Source organism: Macrotis lagotis, chromosome 1 (assembly GCF_037893015.1).
Source record: "Macrotis lagotis isolate mMagLag1 chromosome 1, bilby.v1.9.chrom.fasta, whole genome shotgun sequence".
Lineage (NCBI taxonomy): Eukaryota > Metazoa > Chordata > Mammalia > Peramelemorphia > Peramelidae > Macrotis > Macrotis lagotis.
In genome coordinates, this window is record NC_133658.1 from 682649010 (window position 1) to 682663389 (window position 14380).

The 14380-nt window shown below is 33.9% G+C and overlaps 1 protein-coding gene across 1 annotated transcript in view; it reads left to right on the top strand.

The window, feature by feature from the left end:
- TTN (titin) overlaps window positions 1-14380 on the top strand; it is a 408614-nt gene that overhangs the window by 75617 nt on the left and 318617 nt on the right. Inside the window, exons 46-47 of the mRNA XM_074212758.1 lie at window positions 95-6508; window positions 11239-14145. Coding sequence (XP_074068859.1) covers window positions 95-6508; window positions 11239-14145 — 9321 coding nt within the window. The remainder of the gene's footprint in view (window positions 1-94; window positions 6509-11238; window positions 14146-14380) is intronic.

Consider the following 14380-nt stretch of genomic DNA (forward strand, 5'->3'; position numbering starts at 1 on the left):
TTTATTTCTTATTATTTCATTTATTTTAATTTTTTAATTTATGGAAAATAGAAGAGGGCTTTGTAATGTGGTTTTTATTATTATTATTTTGCAGAATTGTTCTTCGAGGAAGAAACTGGACATTTGGAAGGGGATATGAGAGAAGCTTTTTCAGATTCTGAAGACTGTTTAGATCACAGCTTGGTTAAAGCTAAAAGATATGCAAAAAGAATAAGTTCAACAAGCTCCTGGCCTGAAAATTTCAAACCTTCATTTACTCAAAAGTTAACATTTAAATATGTGCTAGAAGGAGAACCAGTTGTTTTCCAATGTAGATTAATAGCTTGTCCAACACCCAAGATAACATGGTTTCACAACAATAGGCCCATATCAACAAGTCTCCGTAGGATTATAAAAACTGAAAATTATTTACATAATCATAGTTCTAGCCTAGAAGTTAAAAGTGTTCAAGATAGAGATTCTGGAAGTTATAGATTATTTGCAATTAACAGTGAAGGATCAGCTGAGTCAACAGCATCCTTACTTGTTGTGCAAAGGGAACAAGAAGGAAAATATTTGGAATTGTTGAAAAAGGCTGAGAAAACATGTGAAAGTACAGAGGTTTTAGCTGAGGGAAGAATAGAAGATAGGGTGAAGGTTGATCTTCGATTCATTGGCTCTCCTTTTAACAAAAAGCAAGATGTAGAACAAAAGGGAATTAGGAGAACCATACATTTCAAGAAAACCATCCCTGCTAAGAGAAAAGATTTCATGTACAATGAAGACTATTTTGAAAGTAAATCTGAGGTACATGAATGGTTTAATGTAGGTGAGAGTTTTCTGGATGAGGAGACCAAAATGAAATTGCAACGTTTACGGGAAGCTAAAAGAATTTTAATGGAAAAAAAGAAATTGCCTTCTTTAGAAAAATCTTCTGAAATGGATACAAGAATTCTGAAAAATGAAGCAAGCAATAAAGACAATGTATCCCATAGAGAAAAAGTGAGAATTATTTCTCTACCTTATCTAGATAGAAATGAGGATTATATAGATGATTCTACTGAGGAACCTAGTGATTTTCAGAGTCATGTGGATAAAAATATAATGTCTGGAGAACCTCCTAAAAGTCCCCAAATCACTTTTGAAGGAGCATTTGATGAAAAAATCTCCCAGACTGATGTTATGATGATACAAGATGCATTTTCAAGAGAAAGTTTTCAAGAAGATTCAAAAATTTCAATCAGAACAGATTCAGTTATAGACCATTTTCACAGTAAGGAAACATTTATTGAAGATATACAAGCAGCAGAAGAATTTGAAGGATTCTTGAGAGAAAATGTAGGCCAAGAAGCCTCAGAATGTATCAGCAGCAGACATGTGAATGAAGAAATATGTACAGTTGCCCCTAATAATCATATCTCATCTTACCTTATTACATCATATGCCAGTGAACCTTTTGCTACTTTGGAAAACATTGAAAAAATTTCGGAGGAAGAGAATCAAAAAATAAGATGGGAAGATTTGCCCCAAATAAACCACCCAGTTGCTTTGAAAATCGACGAATCACAAATTGAGATAGAGGAAAAAACAACTCAATTTGAAAGCCCTTTCCAGAAACGTTTGCAACGTTGCCCTCCTTCATTCATTCATGAACTAGAATCTCAAGAAGTAAATGAAGGAGATTGTTGCAAGTTTACTTGTTACTTTCAAGGGTACCCACAACCCATAGTGACTTGGTATAATAATGATATACCAATCCCACGTAAACAAGGTTATATTGTCCAAACTACTGAAGGTCATTCAATGCTAACTTTCTCTTCTGCTCTCCCTAAAAATGAAGGCTCTGTAACATGTGTGCTATTTAACCAATATGGAACAGTAAAAACATCTGGCAGGATTAAAGTGAAGACGAAACAAAGGTTTGGTGCCAAACCACATAACACTTGTCAGGCTCCATTCTTCCAGAAGTACACTCAAGAGGAAGAAGATCTTACTTTAGGATTTGATCAAATGAAAGAAGGAAGCCAAATTTCTCAACAAGAAGATAGATCAAATCGGTCCACTTCAGAAATTAAGCCATACAGTTCTACCTCCACAGAATTAGAATTACTTTCATTTCCCGTGGAAAGTAAGATGACAGCAGTTTCCCTTAGTTCTGAACAAGAAGAATTTAGAGAAGTGTTCCAAGCAGTTGAATTTGTACCTGAAGAAGCAGTTCAAGATCAAGCTACTCCATCTCCCAAACACAAATTTACATTTTCAATCAGTGAGCCACCAAAACTACTAGCAGATATGCCCAAGATTATCAAATGTAAAGAAGGGGATTCAGTAATACTTGAATGTTTAATATCTGGAGATCCTTGGCCCACTGTAACCTGGTATCAAAATGGCACAGCCTTGAATCAGAGTCAAAGGTTTGGAATAGAGGAAGAAGATGGTAGGTACAAGTTATATATCAATGAAGTAAGTTCTCAAGATTCTGGTTGTTATTGCTGCATTGCTGAAAACAACTCAGGAATAGTAGAAAGTACTTCAGAGCTCATAGTGGAGCCTATTAGTTATTATAATCAGTTAGAAAATATTGGTGATATTGAGATGAAACATTTCACAAATAGACAAGAACAAATGCAAGGAGAAATTGCCAAAGCACATTTCCATGACTATTCAGTTGACTCTATTACAAGCAAATCTAATGTGAAGGAATATTCAGTAAAAGAATACTTTCAGAGTCTTGAGACTGTTCAGCAACTTCAAGAGAAAGATAAGGGACATGGTGTTTATTCCAAAGAAAAACCAGTTAGATTTCTACGAGGCATAACAAAATCTGTAATAATCCATGGGCCACCTCGAGTTGAAAATATAAATTTACAACGCCAGAGAAGAGGGAAGGACAGATCTGAAAGTGAGCAAGCAAAGTTAGAGAGAGATGAAGCCAGAGCTTATCCTTTTGAGATGGCAAAACAATTTGATAAGCAAAAGGGAACAGAGAAGGAAAACATTTATGAACATAGAACAGCTGAATATTTGTCAAATATTCAGTTTGAAAGGACAAATGCAAGTTATGAGGAGAAAGATTCATCTCTCATGATATTTGAAAAACCTTGTAGTGGAAAACGAGGCTACATAGGCAAAAATGTGAAGAGAAAAGGACAGGCGCAAACCTTGGAAAAAGTAGTCCCTGAAGAAGATGTCTTTGGAAGAGCCACAAGTGAAGCCTCTGATGCATGTACTGAACAACCAGCAAGGACTGATGCCATAAGAACTCCATTGGAATCATTAGAGACAGAGTTACATGTTCCCCTGGTGGGTGAAACAACAGATGTAAGTACTCATATGCATGCTGAAGTTGATTCAGATAATTTTACAATGAATCTTAAACTTCTCTCTTCTCAAGCAAGACAGAATTTTTCAGAGAAAGAGAAGGAACAAGGGAATGTGGGCTCTTTAGAAGATCAGGCATCAGCTTTTGAAAGTGCTGAGTCTGGTAAGTTTATTAGATCAGATCTGAAGCAATCTTATCCTCATGTAGACGATGTGGAAGATGGAAGGCAAGAATCAGATAAGGTAGAGCAAGAAGTGATAAATGAATCTGATTTGGGGAGCATTGTATTTGATCTGAAACAAATTTATTCCCATTTGGGAAATACAGTTAAGGAGTTCAAAGAGCAAGTTTGTGAGCAACAGGAAGAAATATACTGCAAGGATGAATTTCTTAATTCTGAAACATTAAAGTTGAATATCTGTGATATATCAGAAAATGTGCAAAATGCCACACCATTGACAGAACAAGAACTTCCCTCTAGTCAGGAATTTTCCAACGGGCATATGACTAAGTTGGAAAAAAGCCATATTGATGAAGATATTTTATACCTGGGGAAAGAGGACTCTTATCTTCAGAAGCATGATTTTAGTATTTTGGAAACAGATTTTTCACTCAAATCTAAAGTCAAGGAAAATCCTGAAACACCTCCCTTGGTCCAAACCTTAGTACCTGAAATATCAGAAACTAGTGTTGAAAACTTCATATCAGACTTGAAAAAGGCTGCAAGTGAGGGAAAGCATTTAATTACATCTGAAATTGAAGAAAAAGAACAGCATATCTTGGTGCTTGAACCAACTTCATTTGAAGAGTTAGATATGAGAATGAAGAATTATGAAGGCAGCACTCCTGCAGAACACAGTAATGATCAAAATGAAACAGATACACACCACAGAAAACTCTCTGTAAGTCAGTATTTTCCCTTTCTGATAACTGAGGAACATTTAGATCAAAACAAACAAGTAGACCAAAAACCAGATGGTTTCAAAGAAGAAAAGTGTTATGCAGAAAATCAAACTGAAAAAGAAATGTCTTTACCCACTAATGAAACTTTTAATATTACACAAAGAGAAATATGTCTTTCTGAAAATACTTCTGAACTAAATGAGGAAATAGTGGAATCAGAGACCTCCCTAGCAAAATATTTACTTTCTGCTGGAAAGCAGAAGCCTCCTATTATCAAAGACAGTAAGACAGAACTTTTCCAAAGTGAGTCTTTTCCTTCAATGGAAGTTGAAGAAGTGACTTTCAACACTGTCTATGAATTTTACAACCAGCAACAAGAATCACTGACTCGTCCATTTTCTCCTGAATCAGATATGTCAATTGATTTAGGAAGTACAAGTAGTGAGGAAATTTCTGAATTAGATCAATTCTATACACCACCATCATCAGTTGCACATTTTAAATCTCCTGTTTCACCTGAATTAGATTTTACTTCTCTGGATAAAACTGAAAAATATTCCACACCATTAGGAGGTGAAAGATATTCTATACCATCAGAAGGTGAAGAGGCTGAAAGATATGCTACACCTTCAGGAGGAGAAAATATTGAGAGATATTCTACTCCTTCAGGAGGAGAAAATGCTGAGAGATACTCTACTCCTTCAGGAGGAGAAAATGCTGAGAGATATTCTACTCCTTCAGATGGAGAAAATGCTGAGAGATATTCTACCCCTTCAGGAGGAGAGAGTGCTGAGAGGTATTCTACCCCTTCAGGAGGAGAAACAATTGAAAGATATTCCACACCCTTAGGAGGACCAAAACTTAATTTAAGTACAGGAAAATTTCCATCAAAAATAGCACGGGAGGACAGTACACCAAATGATCTTTTCCACACACCTACTGGAGAAAAGAGTCCAACATATGATCTAGGACGCTCAGAATCATTTGGTACCCCTAATGAAGCAGTTGAACCAAAAGAAAATGAAATGCCACCATCATTTATCTCACCACTAACCAAAAGACAGATCTTTGAAAATGCGACATTAGGTTTTATTGTTGAAGTTGATGGATTCCCAGTTCCTGGTGTGAAATGGTATCGAAATAAATCATTACTGGAACCAGATGAAAGAGTCAAAATAGAAAGGGTGGGCAATGTATATTCTCTGGAAATCTGCAATGTTCAAAAATCAGATAAGGGAGAATACATGTGTCATGCTGTGAATATCATAGGGGAAGCCAAAAGCTTTGCAAAGGTTGACATTTTACCTCCTGACAGAAGAGTGGTGGCCCTGCCTCCCCCCATAACACATCAGCATGTTATGGAATTTGATTTGGAAAAAAATTCATTATCAAGAACACCTTCTCCTCAGGAAATTGTCCTAGAGGTTGAATTAGGGGAGAATGATGTTCAAGAATTTGAGAAGCAAGTGAAAATAGTCACGGTTCCAGAATTTACATCTGATCATAAAAGCATGATTGTAAGTCTTGATGTTCTTCCTTCAAACATGGTAGAAACAAACATGGCCTTTATGGAAAAAGAAAACAAAGATTTAAAGATTGATTTAGAGGTATTTGAAATGCCTCCACGTTTCACAAAGCCTATTTATGATTACAAAATACCAGAGAACTCAGATGCTACATTTGAATGTTCAGTAATAGGTGTTCCAGCTCCAGTGATTAGATGGTATAAAGAATATACATGTATTGAACCAGATAATGTTAAATATGTGGTTAGTGATGAGAAAGGAAATCATTCTCTTAAAATTCGGAGGGTTGGCCTTTTAGACAGTGCCACATATAGATGCAGAGCTCTGAACAATGTAGGTGAAGCTATTTGCAGGGGCTCTCTCACTATAGGAAATTCTGAAATTGTTGTAACTTCAACAAGAAAAAGCAAAGTAATTGTGAGTAGTTTTAAGGAGAAAGCAGTCCTGAAAAGCAAGTATTCAGACAGATTTTTTGAGTTTCATGTGGAAGAAGGACCTCCTAGATTTGTGAAAGCTATCTCTGACTGTAGCTCACCTGTAGGCACAGCAGCTTACTTCCAATGTCTAGTTCGTGGTTCTCCCAAGCCCATTGTTCACTGGTACAAAGATGGAAAATTGGTTCAAGGAGATAGATTCAGTTCTGAGGAAAGTGACACAGGTTTCCATAACCTTTTTCTTACAAGTTTAATACCAACTGATGAAGGGGAGTACAGGTGTGTAGCCACAAATCAATTAGGAATGGCGGAGACCTGTGCCACTTTAACCTTAACTCAATTTTGTTGAGCAATCTGGAAGTGCAAACTACAAGATCTTTTAGCATCTGTGTAATTATTTTAGCTGTCTTAGATGCTCTCCTATTTTCAACATCCATAGTTTTAGGTTATATTTCAGGTGTATCCAGTTGTAAAGATCATTTGAAAGTAGTATTTTTAATGTACCATTAAAGTAAGTTCTTTATGTAGAAATCCTATATTTTATTACATGTAAATATTCTGCTTTTTCAGATGTCTAGTCATCTTTTATCTATGTTGGTTAGTGCACAAATTCATTAAATATCTCTTTGGAAATCTAGTTGTTTGTACTTCTAATTTACCTGTACTTTGGAAATCAAGTATAGTGAAATGTGGACCCCTATGTAAACATTGCATTCCTCCTTCATGATAATGTGTCATTGGAACACATCTTTTAGTAAAGACCTGAAGATAAACTGTGAGTTCAAAGGAAAAGAGGTGAAATTGAGAACTCTATCAAATGAGCAAATAGAAAATCAATAAAGGACTAACATCATCTCTTCTCTCTACATATGTTATAACCCATATTTGGAATTGTTCTTTTGAATTCATGACCATTATTAACTCTTACTTGAGGTGGACAGCAACAAAAGCAAAAACAATTCTGGCTAATTGTTAGTAAGTTCTGTGTCTCTGCTCTTTAAAGACATCAAAATTATTTTCAAAATCTGATTGTCCCACAGATGTCTTCCAAAGGATTAATTGTTTTGTCCAAAACAATTCAAAAGAATTATCTTACATAGTCTTCTGTATGTGAACAGGATTCTTCTGCCAATCATTTATAGAATTCATATCTGTAAATATACAGTATTCTCAGATATGGGTAATAACACATATTCTAGTCTATATACTAACAATACAAGACAACAAGATGCTTTAACTTTTTCACTGAATTTCACTTTTAAAATACAAGAAATTGTTAATGAAATGTGTTAAGCCTTTTTTATAGCTTGTACTTCTTTTAAAAATGATTTTAACTGATCATTTTAAAATGATCATCTTTGAAATAATCATAACCTAAAGAAGTCATCTGAACTTCTATCTAAACATAGTCTTACAAACTATAATTATTAAGAAGCACTACTTTCTCATTTATATAATGAGAGGGTTGGACTAGATAATCTCTAAGATACCTGCCAACTCTAAGTTTCTATGCTAGGCAAAGCTAGCATAAGACAGAAATAAATTGAGAAATAGTTTTAGTTTTGTAGCAATGAGGAAATGAAATGGGATACAGTAATGGAAATATGAATCTTGATTAAATATAACCATAAGCTGTTACATTATTGCTAACTGATTATGTAACAGTAAGGCTCTTAAGTAATTATATATTACCCAAATTATCTGAGTAGTATCAAAACAGTATTCAATAAATATATTTTAACATGATAATTCAATTTTTAACCTCATATAACATGCTTATTCATTACTTTTTTTCTCCTGTATGGATTCTGTATTTCTTTGTTTAAATCTTTTTTTTAATAATGGACTCTTTCTATCATTAAAAACCTCAAAACATTTATTTTTTAAAAAACTACAAGTAATAGAAGTCATAATGAATCGAATAACCTGAACTAAGAAGGCCAATGTTTGACACTGATATTCTCATATTTTAAAATCAGCTTCTTAAAAAATTCAGTGCCTTATTAATAATTAATGACATTCACAAAATGCTTTAAAGTTTGCACAGCATTTTGTTTATATTCAATTATTTATTATTTACTGGACTCACAAAACATTTTGATTGTGGTTAGAGGTTTTCTAATGTTAGATAGAAAGAGTTCATTATATCAAACCATCTTAAACCAAACCAGTGAGCTTTGAAAAAAAAAAAGACTCACTTCATTGCTATTGGCCATAAAATATTTGAATCTATGAAAAAGTCCTAAAAATTTATTTGCATTTGATTTACTAACTTTGTTCATAGTTATATTCTATTTTTTCTAAATACTGAAAAATGAGAATGAACAAATAAAATTCTCTGATTCAACATTGTAGTTAATGGGAGTAGTGTCATATTGTATGTCCATGTTCATTCCCTCCAGAGGTACTTGGGGAATGTAATAGGAAAATCTTCGATAAATAATGCATTGTAGATCAAAGATGCCACTAGCATGGTCACCACAAGTGTGTTAAATTGAAAGGTACTTTTAGAACTCATTGATTAAAATAATCAACAATTGGATCTATTCCATATGCTGCATATGACTTCGGCCAGTGTTCTTCATTCTTATAGTTAGCAAATACTAGAATCTTATATTTTAAAGTAAACATACTTCCTGTACCTTGAGATATATATATATATATATATATATATATATATATATATATATATATTGCTAATATAGTTGTGCAGAAAGGAATCAAACATGAGACTGTTGTATCTTGTATATGATTCAAGAGCTGTTTGCTATTGAAGTAAGAAAAGAATCATAGTACATGATTACCTTGTCTCTCAGAATAGATGATAAGGGCTACATTCAAAAGAGAATGCAGAATAATTGAATACAAATATTATCTTTCATTCTCTCAATCAGGGTACAGTAATTACTCCTATTCACTGTTTTGTATTTGTATTTCAACTATTGCTGTATAGATTTTCCTCACCCAATAAAACACTTTCAAATATTAATGTTGGGATTTTATTTCTTTTCTGACTCTTTCTTAATGAAATCATCTTCACTTACTCAGTAAAAAAGCCTTCTTGCATTTATCATGTGCTAATCATCATAGTTAAAATGACACAAAACTATGTATGCTTTTCTTCAGGGATGAACTTCAAGAGAGAAAAGAATGGATCAAGAAGTATGCTTTTTTCCTTTGTATCAATCAAAATGCCATGGGAAAATATTTTCTCACATTATTACCAAGAAATATTCTTATTCATCTTTAAGATTTTTTAAATACTAATTTCCTTAGCAACTCAAAAGAGAAATATTTCCTATGAACATTCAATTTTTAACAACTTTGATTTAAAGGCATTTTGTGGCACTATGTTTTGTTTTGGAAATAATGATTTGTTCTTCATGGTAATATCAAGTGAAATTTCAAGTATTAAAAAGGTTTTTAAAAAGTGTTCATAGGTCATAGTTATCTAAATTTCTAGCAGAACTCCAAGGCAGTTCAGTTTTATATAAGTGAAGGAATAAGAGATGGTTCTCCATATTGGAAAAAAGTGAAACTTTCAGTCAAAAATGAATTTATTTGGATGTTTTGCTAATATAGTTTTAGAATTTGGATAAAATATCTCAAGCTTTATGTGTATGTTTGAAATGTTACAGACAGTCTCAGTAAACCAGACAGCTTTTTTTAGCAAGAGAAATCTATTTTCATCTTTTTTGATATAGTCTTTCTATCTAGAATCTTACATTGTACAGGTTACTTGCCTAAAGAGTTCAAAATTAAATTAAAATTTGAACTTATTAATCATGAAATAATAATAGTAGGGAACCTATCATTCTGTGTTAATAAATTAAATTAAAATATTATCTTATTAGATGGTTAAATAAAATGTATTTATCTAATCTTCTTAATAAAATTTAATGAAAAATTGGAATTAGGTGACAGGTCTAAGGTATGTCTTTCTTTCCCATATGGAAGAAATATAATTCAATGGAAAGAGATCAAGGTTTGGTGTCAAAGGACTTAGTTTTAAAACTTAGCTCTGCCATTAATTAGGTAAATGACCCTGTTCAAGGTCAATTAACCTTTCTGGGCCTCAGATTTCTCATCTAGACTCTCAGCTACCTTCCTTCTAGATGTATTATAGAACAATTTTTATATCTTTCTTTTGTATATTTTTTCATAATAAAGTAAAACTAACAATCAAATTCTTCTCAATCCAGGAAAATAGCATTATGCTTTTCTACCAAAGATTATTATTCTCATAATATTTTCATCTGACTTTTATTGACTAGCATAGAGAAAGAAAAAGAATACACCTATCCAAAATGGCAGTTTTAATTAGTTTTTTTAAATTTTTATTTATTTAAGGCAATGGGGATAAGTGACTTGCCCAAGCTCACACAGCTAGGCAATTATTAAGTGTCTGAGATTATATTTGAACTCAGGTCCTCCTGACTCCAGAGCTGGTGCTCTAACCACTGTACCACCTAGCTACCCCTGGCAGTTTTCTTTGAACCCAGTTACCCTTAGGAATATCCAGTACTAGTATGATTACCCAGTGAAGCTAATCTCAATATAAAAGATTTATTGACTGCAAAGATCTTTCTTCTTTGTTTCAATAATTCCTATATCATTTGATGAATAAAGATCTCTGTGGTTGTAATGTCTTAATATAAACATGGGAAAATATTGTATTACTATGACAATAAATAATAATAATGACAAAAATAATATGACATAAAAAGATAAGCATATACTTTGATTCTGGTTCTACCATTTTGAGAATTTACATTAAATAGTTTAGATTTCTATTTTAAAGTATTTAAATATTTTAAATTGGTAATTTTAGAAATTCTTTGTTTATATTTGCCATAGAAAATATATTTAAAATTCATGATCTTTTAAGCATTAGACAAGGGTCATATCAAAAACTAAGTTCTTGTGGTGTCTTTCAGAATTTAATTTCAAATAACTGATTAAAATCTCAAAAAATACCTTATAAAATTATACTAATAATACAAAAAGTACACATTATTGTTATATTTTAATCCTTTTATTTTGATTTTTTTAGATTGTTATGTTTAATTTTTAGTGAAGCATATTTTTAAAAAACGTATCATTTCCCCCCATACAGAGTGTTCTAGAGAGGAAGAAACTCTTCAAACTTACAACATTGACCTTCAGGTGTCTGATAGAGATAAAACACTTGAAGTTTTACCAGAATCTTCCATTAGTTCAAATAAATTTGATTTACAGAAGGAAAGGAATGCCCCAGAGTTCACCAAAAAAATGTCTGATGTTGAAATAAGCTTAGGGGATGTAACTAAACTTTCTGTGACAGCCATTGGCATGCCAAAACCTAAAATTCAGTGGTTCTTCAATGGAATTCACTTAACAGCTTCTACTGACTACAAATTTGTATTTGATGGAAATGATTACAGTTTGATCATTATAGATACCACATTTGAGGATGAAGGAGACTATACTTGCATTGCCAGCAATGAATATGGAAAGACAGTGTGCAGTGCTCATTTAAAGGTAAAGTCAAAAGTGAAGGGCTGCAAAGATGGTGAAGCAAAACCCACAGTGGAGAAAACTTTGGAACAACTTGGAGGTCCAGGTCCTCCTTTGTTCATTAAGGAGTTGAAACCAGTTCAGTGTATTCAAGGTCTCCCAGCTGTTTTTGAGTACATAGTGCTTGGAGAACCAGTTCCTAAAATTCAGTGGTTCAAGGAAGACAAACAGCTTTCTACCAATATATATTTTACTATCATTCATAATCCTGATGGTTCAGGGACATTTATTGTAAATGATCCTCAAAGCCAAGACAGTGGTATGTATGTCTGTAAAGCCATAAATACATGGGGGGAATCCATATCTACTGCTGAACTTCTTGTACTTACAGAAGACCTTAATCTGGCTGGTTCACCCATGACATCAAAGTCAACACAACCAATTCCTGAAGATATGAGCCTTTCTGAAACAGATTTACCTCCTAAGAAGGACCAAGGCATAACAGTTTTAGAGGAGGAAACTGAATCATTTGTAAAGGACATCATTTTGAAGGCTGCTTTAATCTCTGAAGAAAAGCAGCAATTTTCATATGAGCATGCTATGAATATTCATGCAGTAAACACTAATGAAACTTCAGAGATCCAAGAAGACAAAGAATTTTTTAATTTGCAGATTGAACAGGGGAAGATAGCACTATCCAAGGTTGATTCACCATCAGATGACCAAGCAGCCTTCCTTGAAAGTTCAGTCTCACTGCAATCCATTGTCACAGAACCCCAAAACACCCCTTCTTCAGAAAGTACCAGTGAATTTCCCTCAACTGACCAGTCAGTGTGCATTCCACCTATCAAAGAAACCTCTCCCACACTGCAACAGCAAGCTGGACAACTCAATAAAACCCTCCCCAAAGAAGAAGTTCTCACTTTTCAAAAGCCTCCATCAAAAACTGTCTCATCATGCATTGACCAGTTGTTTCAAGATCTTATGACCTCAGAAGACGGTGGCATGTTCACAGAAGAGCAACTTAGAGTTCAGCCAATCAACCCTGAACCCCAGCCTTGTTTATCTTCCAGCAATGTGACTGAAGAAATACCTCTCCCAAAAGAAAATATGATCACTGTGGAAGATCAGGAGAAGAGAGTGACTGTTCAAGATCAAGAGACACAAGCTATTCTGCAGGTACCCATTGTAACTGAGAATCAGAGTCTAGATGAAAGACCTATAGATAGTTTCAAGGGTATTAAAACTGTGGACTCTGAGATAAGCCAGGAACCACAGTTTCTTTCAGAAAATGGATGCACCAAAGGATATGATATTCTTGTGGCAAGTACAGACCAATTAAGAACTGTGGCTCAAGATTTTGCAGGCAGAAATCAGGAAGGACAGTTCATTAGTCTTCCTTTATCACTAGAAGAAAAGCAATTATTCCAAGAAGAACACTCAGAGGAGTGGTCAAGATCAGAAACCCAACTTATTGAGTACAAAAAGCAACCTAAAGAAATACAGAATGTTCATGAGGTTCATGGAAGTGACATCCTTTCTAAGGAAAAGCAATTTACCGCTGATGTTCCAGATCAATATAAACTGGACATAAAAGTTCAGCTCCGAAGGGCTCTGCAAGCTGCCATCGCAAAGGAACAGCCTAGCATCTTCACTGAATGGCTCCAAAGCATTGATGATGTTGAAGTCAAAACCATAGTACCCACCACAGAGCCTAAACAAATAATGTGCACCTATCTCATAACCACAGTGAATTCTATTACAGAAGAAATCACTGTTGTCATTGAAGGAATTGACCTTCAGTGGACCAACTTGGAAATGGAACTTAAGGATGCTTTATGGGCTGTTGTCTATGAGGAGAAAAATATATTAGTAGCAGATCAAACTGACCCTCTATTGGGTATTACAGCAAGCTTAGAGGAAGAAGCTGGTTTTTCCTTAGATGCACAACAAGTTGAGGTAACCATTGCACCAGAAGTAAGACCTAACAACCTTATTTCAATGGAAGAGATCAATTCTTTCCTTATAGAAAGTCAAGTCAAAGAAGAGTCAGCAGGAGACACTAAAGAGGTGCCACTAGCTTCTGTTCTCACTGAAAAGAAAGATGATGAATTAAAATTGATAGAGGAAAAGGAAGATATCTCTGTTCATAATAGCATGGAAAATAACTTAGCTACAACAGAAGAGAGTCCAGTTAGAAAGGATTGTCCAGTTATACAAAGGCATTTGATAGACACTGTTGTAGAAGAAGGTGATACTGTACACTTCACATTGCAAATTACCAATTCTAAAGAGGTAAGCTGGTATTTTGAGAGTAAACTAATTTCTCCAGATGAAAAGTTCAAGTGTTTACAAGATCATGATACATACACACTAATGATCGACAAAGTGAACAAGGAGCTACACCAAGGAGAATATAGCTGTGTGGCACGAAATGAAAATGAAAAGACATCAACTTCTGCAAAACTCACAATAATAAAGAGAGGTTGGATTCTGAAGACAAAATATCCACAACTAATATTCACTGGATTGCAATGATTTAGAGTCATCACTGAGTGTCATCTTTTCTGTTAATGTAGATGATAGATTAAATAAGTGAATTCATGAAGTCACAGACCTAATCATGGTTTTAAATTTTCTTCCTTTCTCCTCATTTAGTGGTTTTTCAGAAACTTGTGAATTTTTATGTCATCATTGAGTTTTGAAAACAAAAATGCATA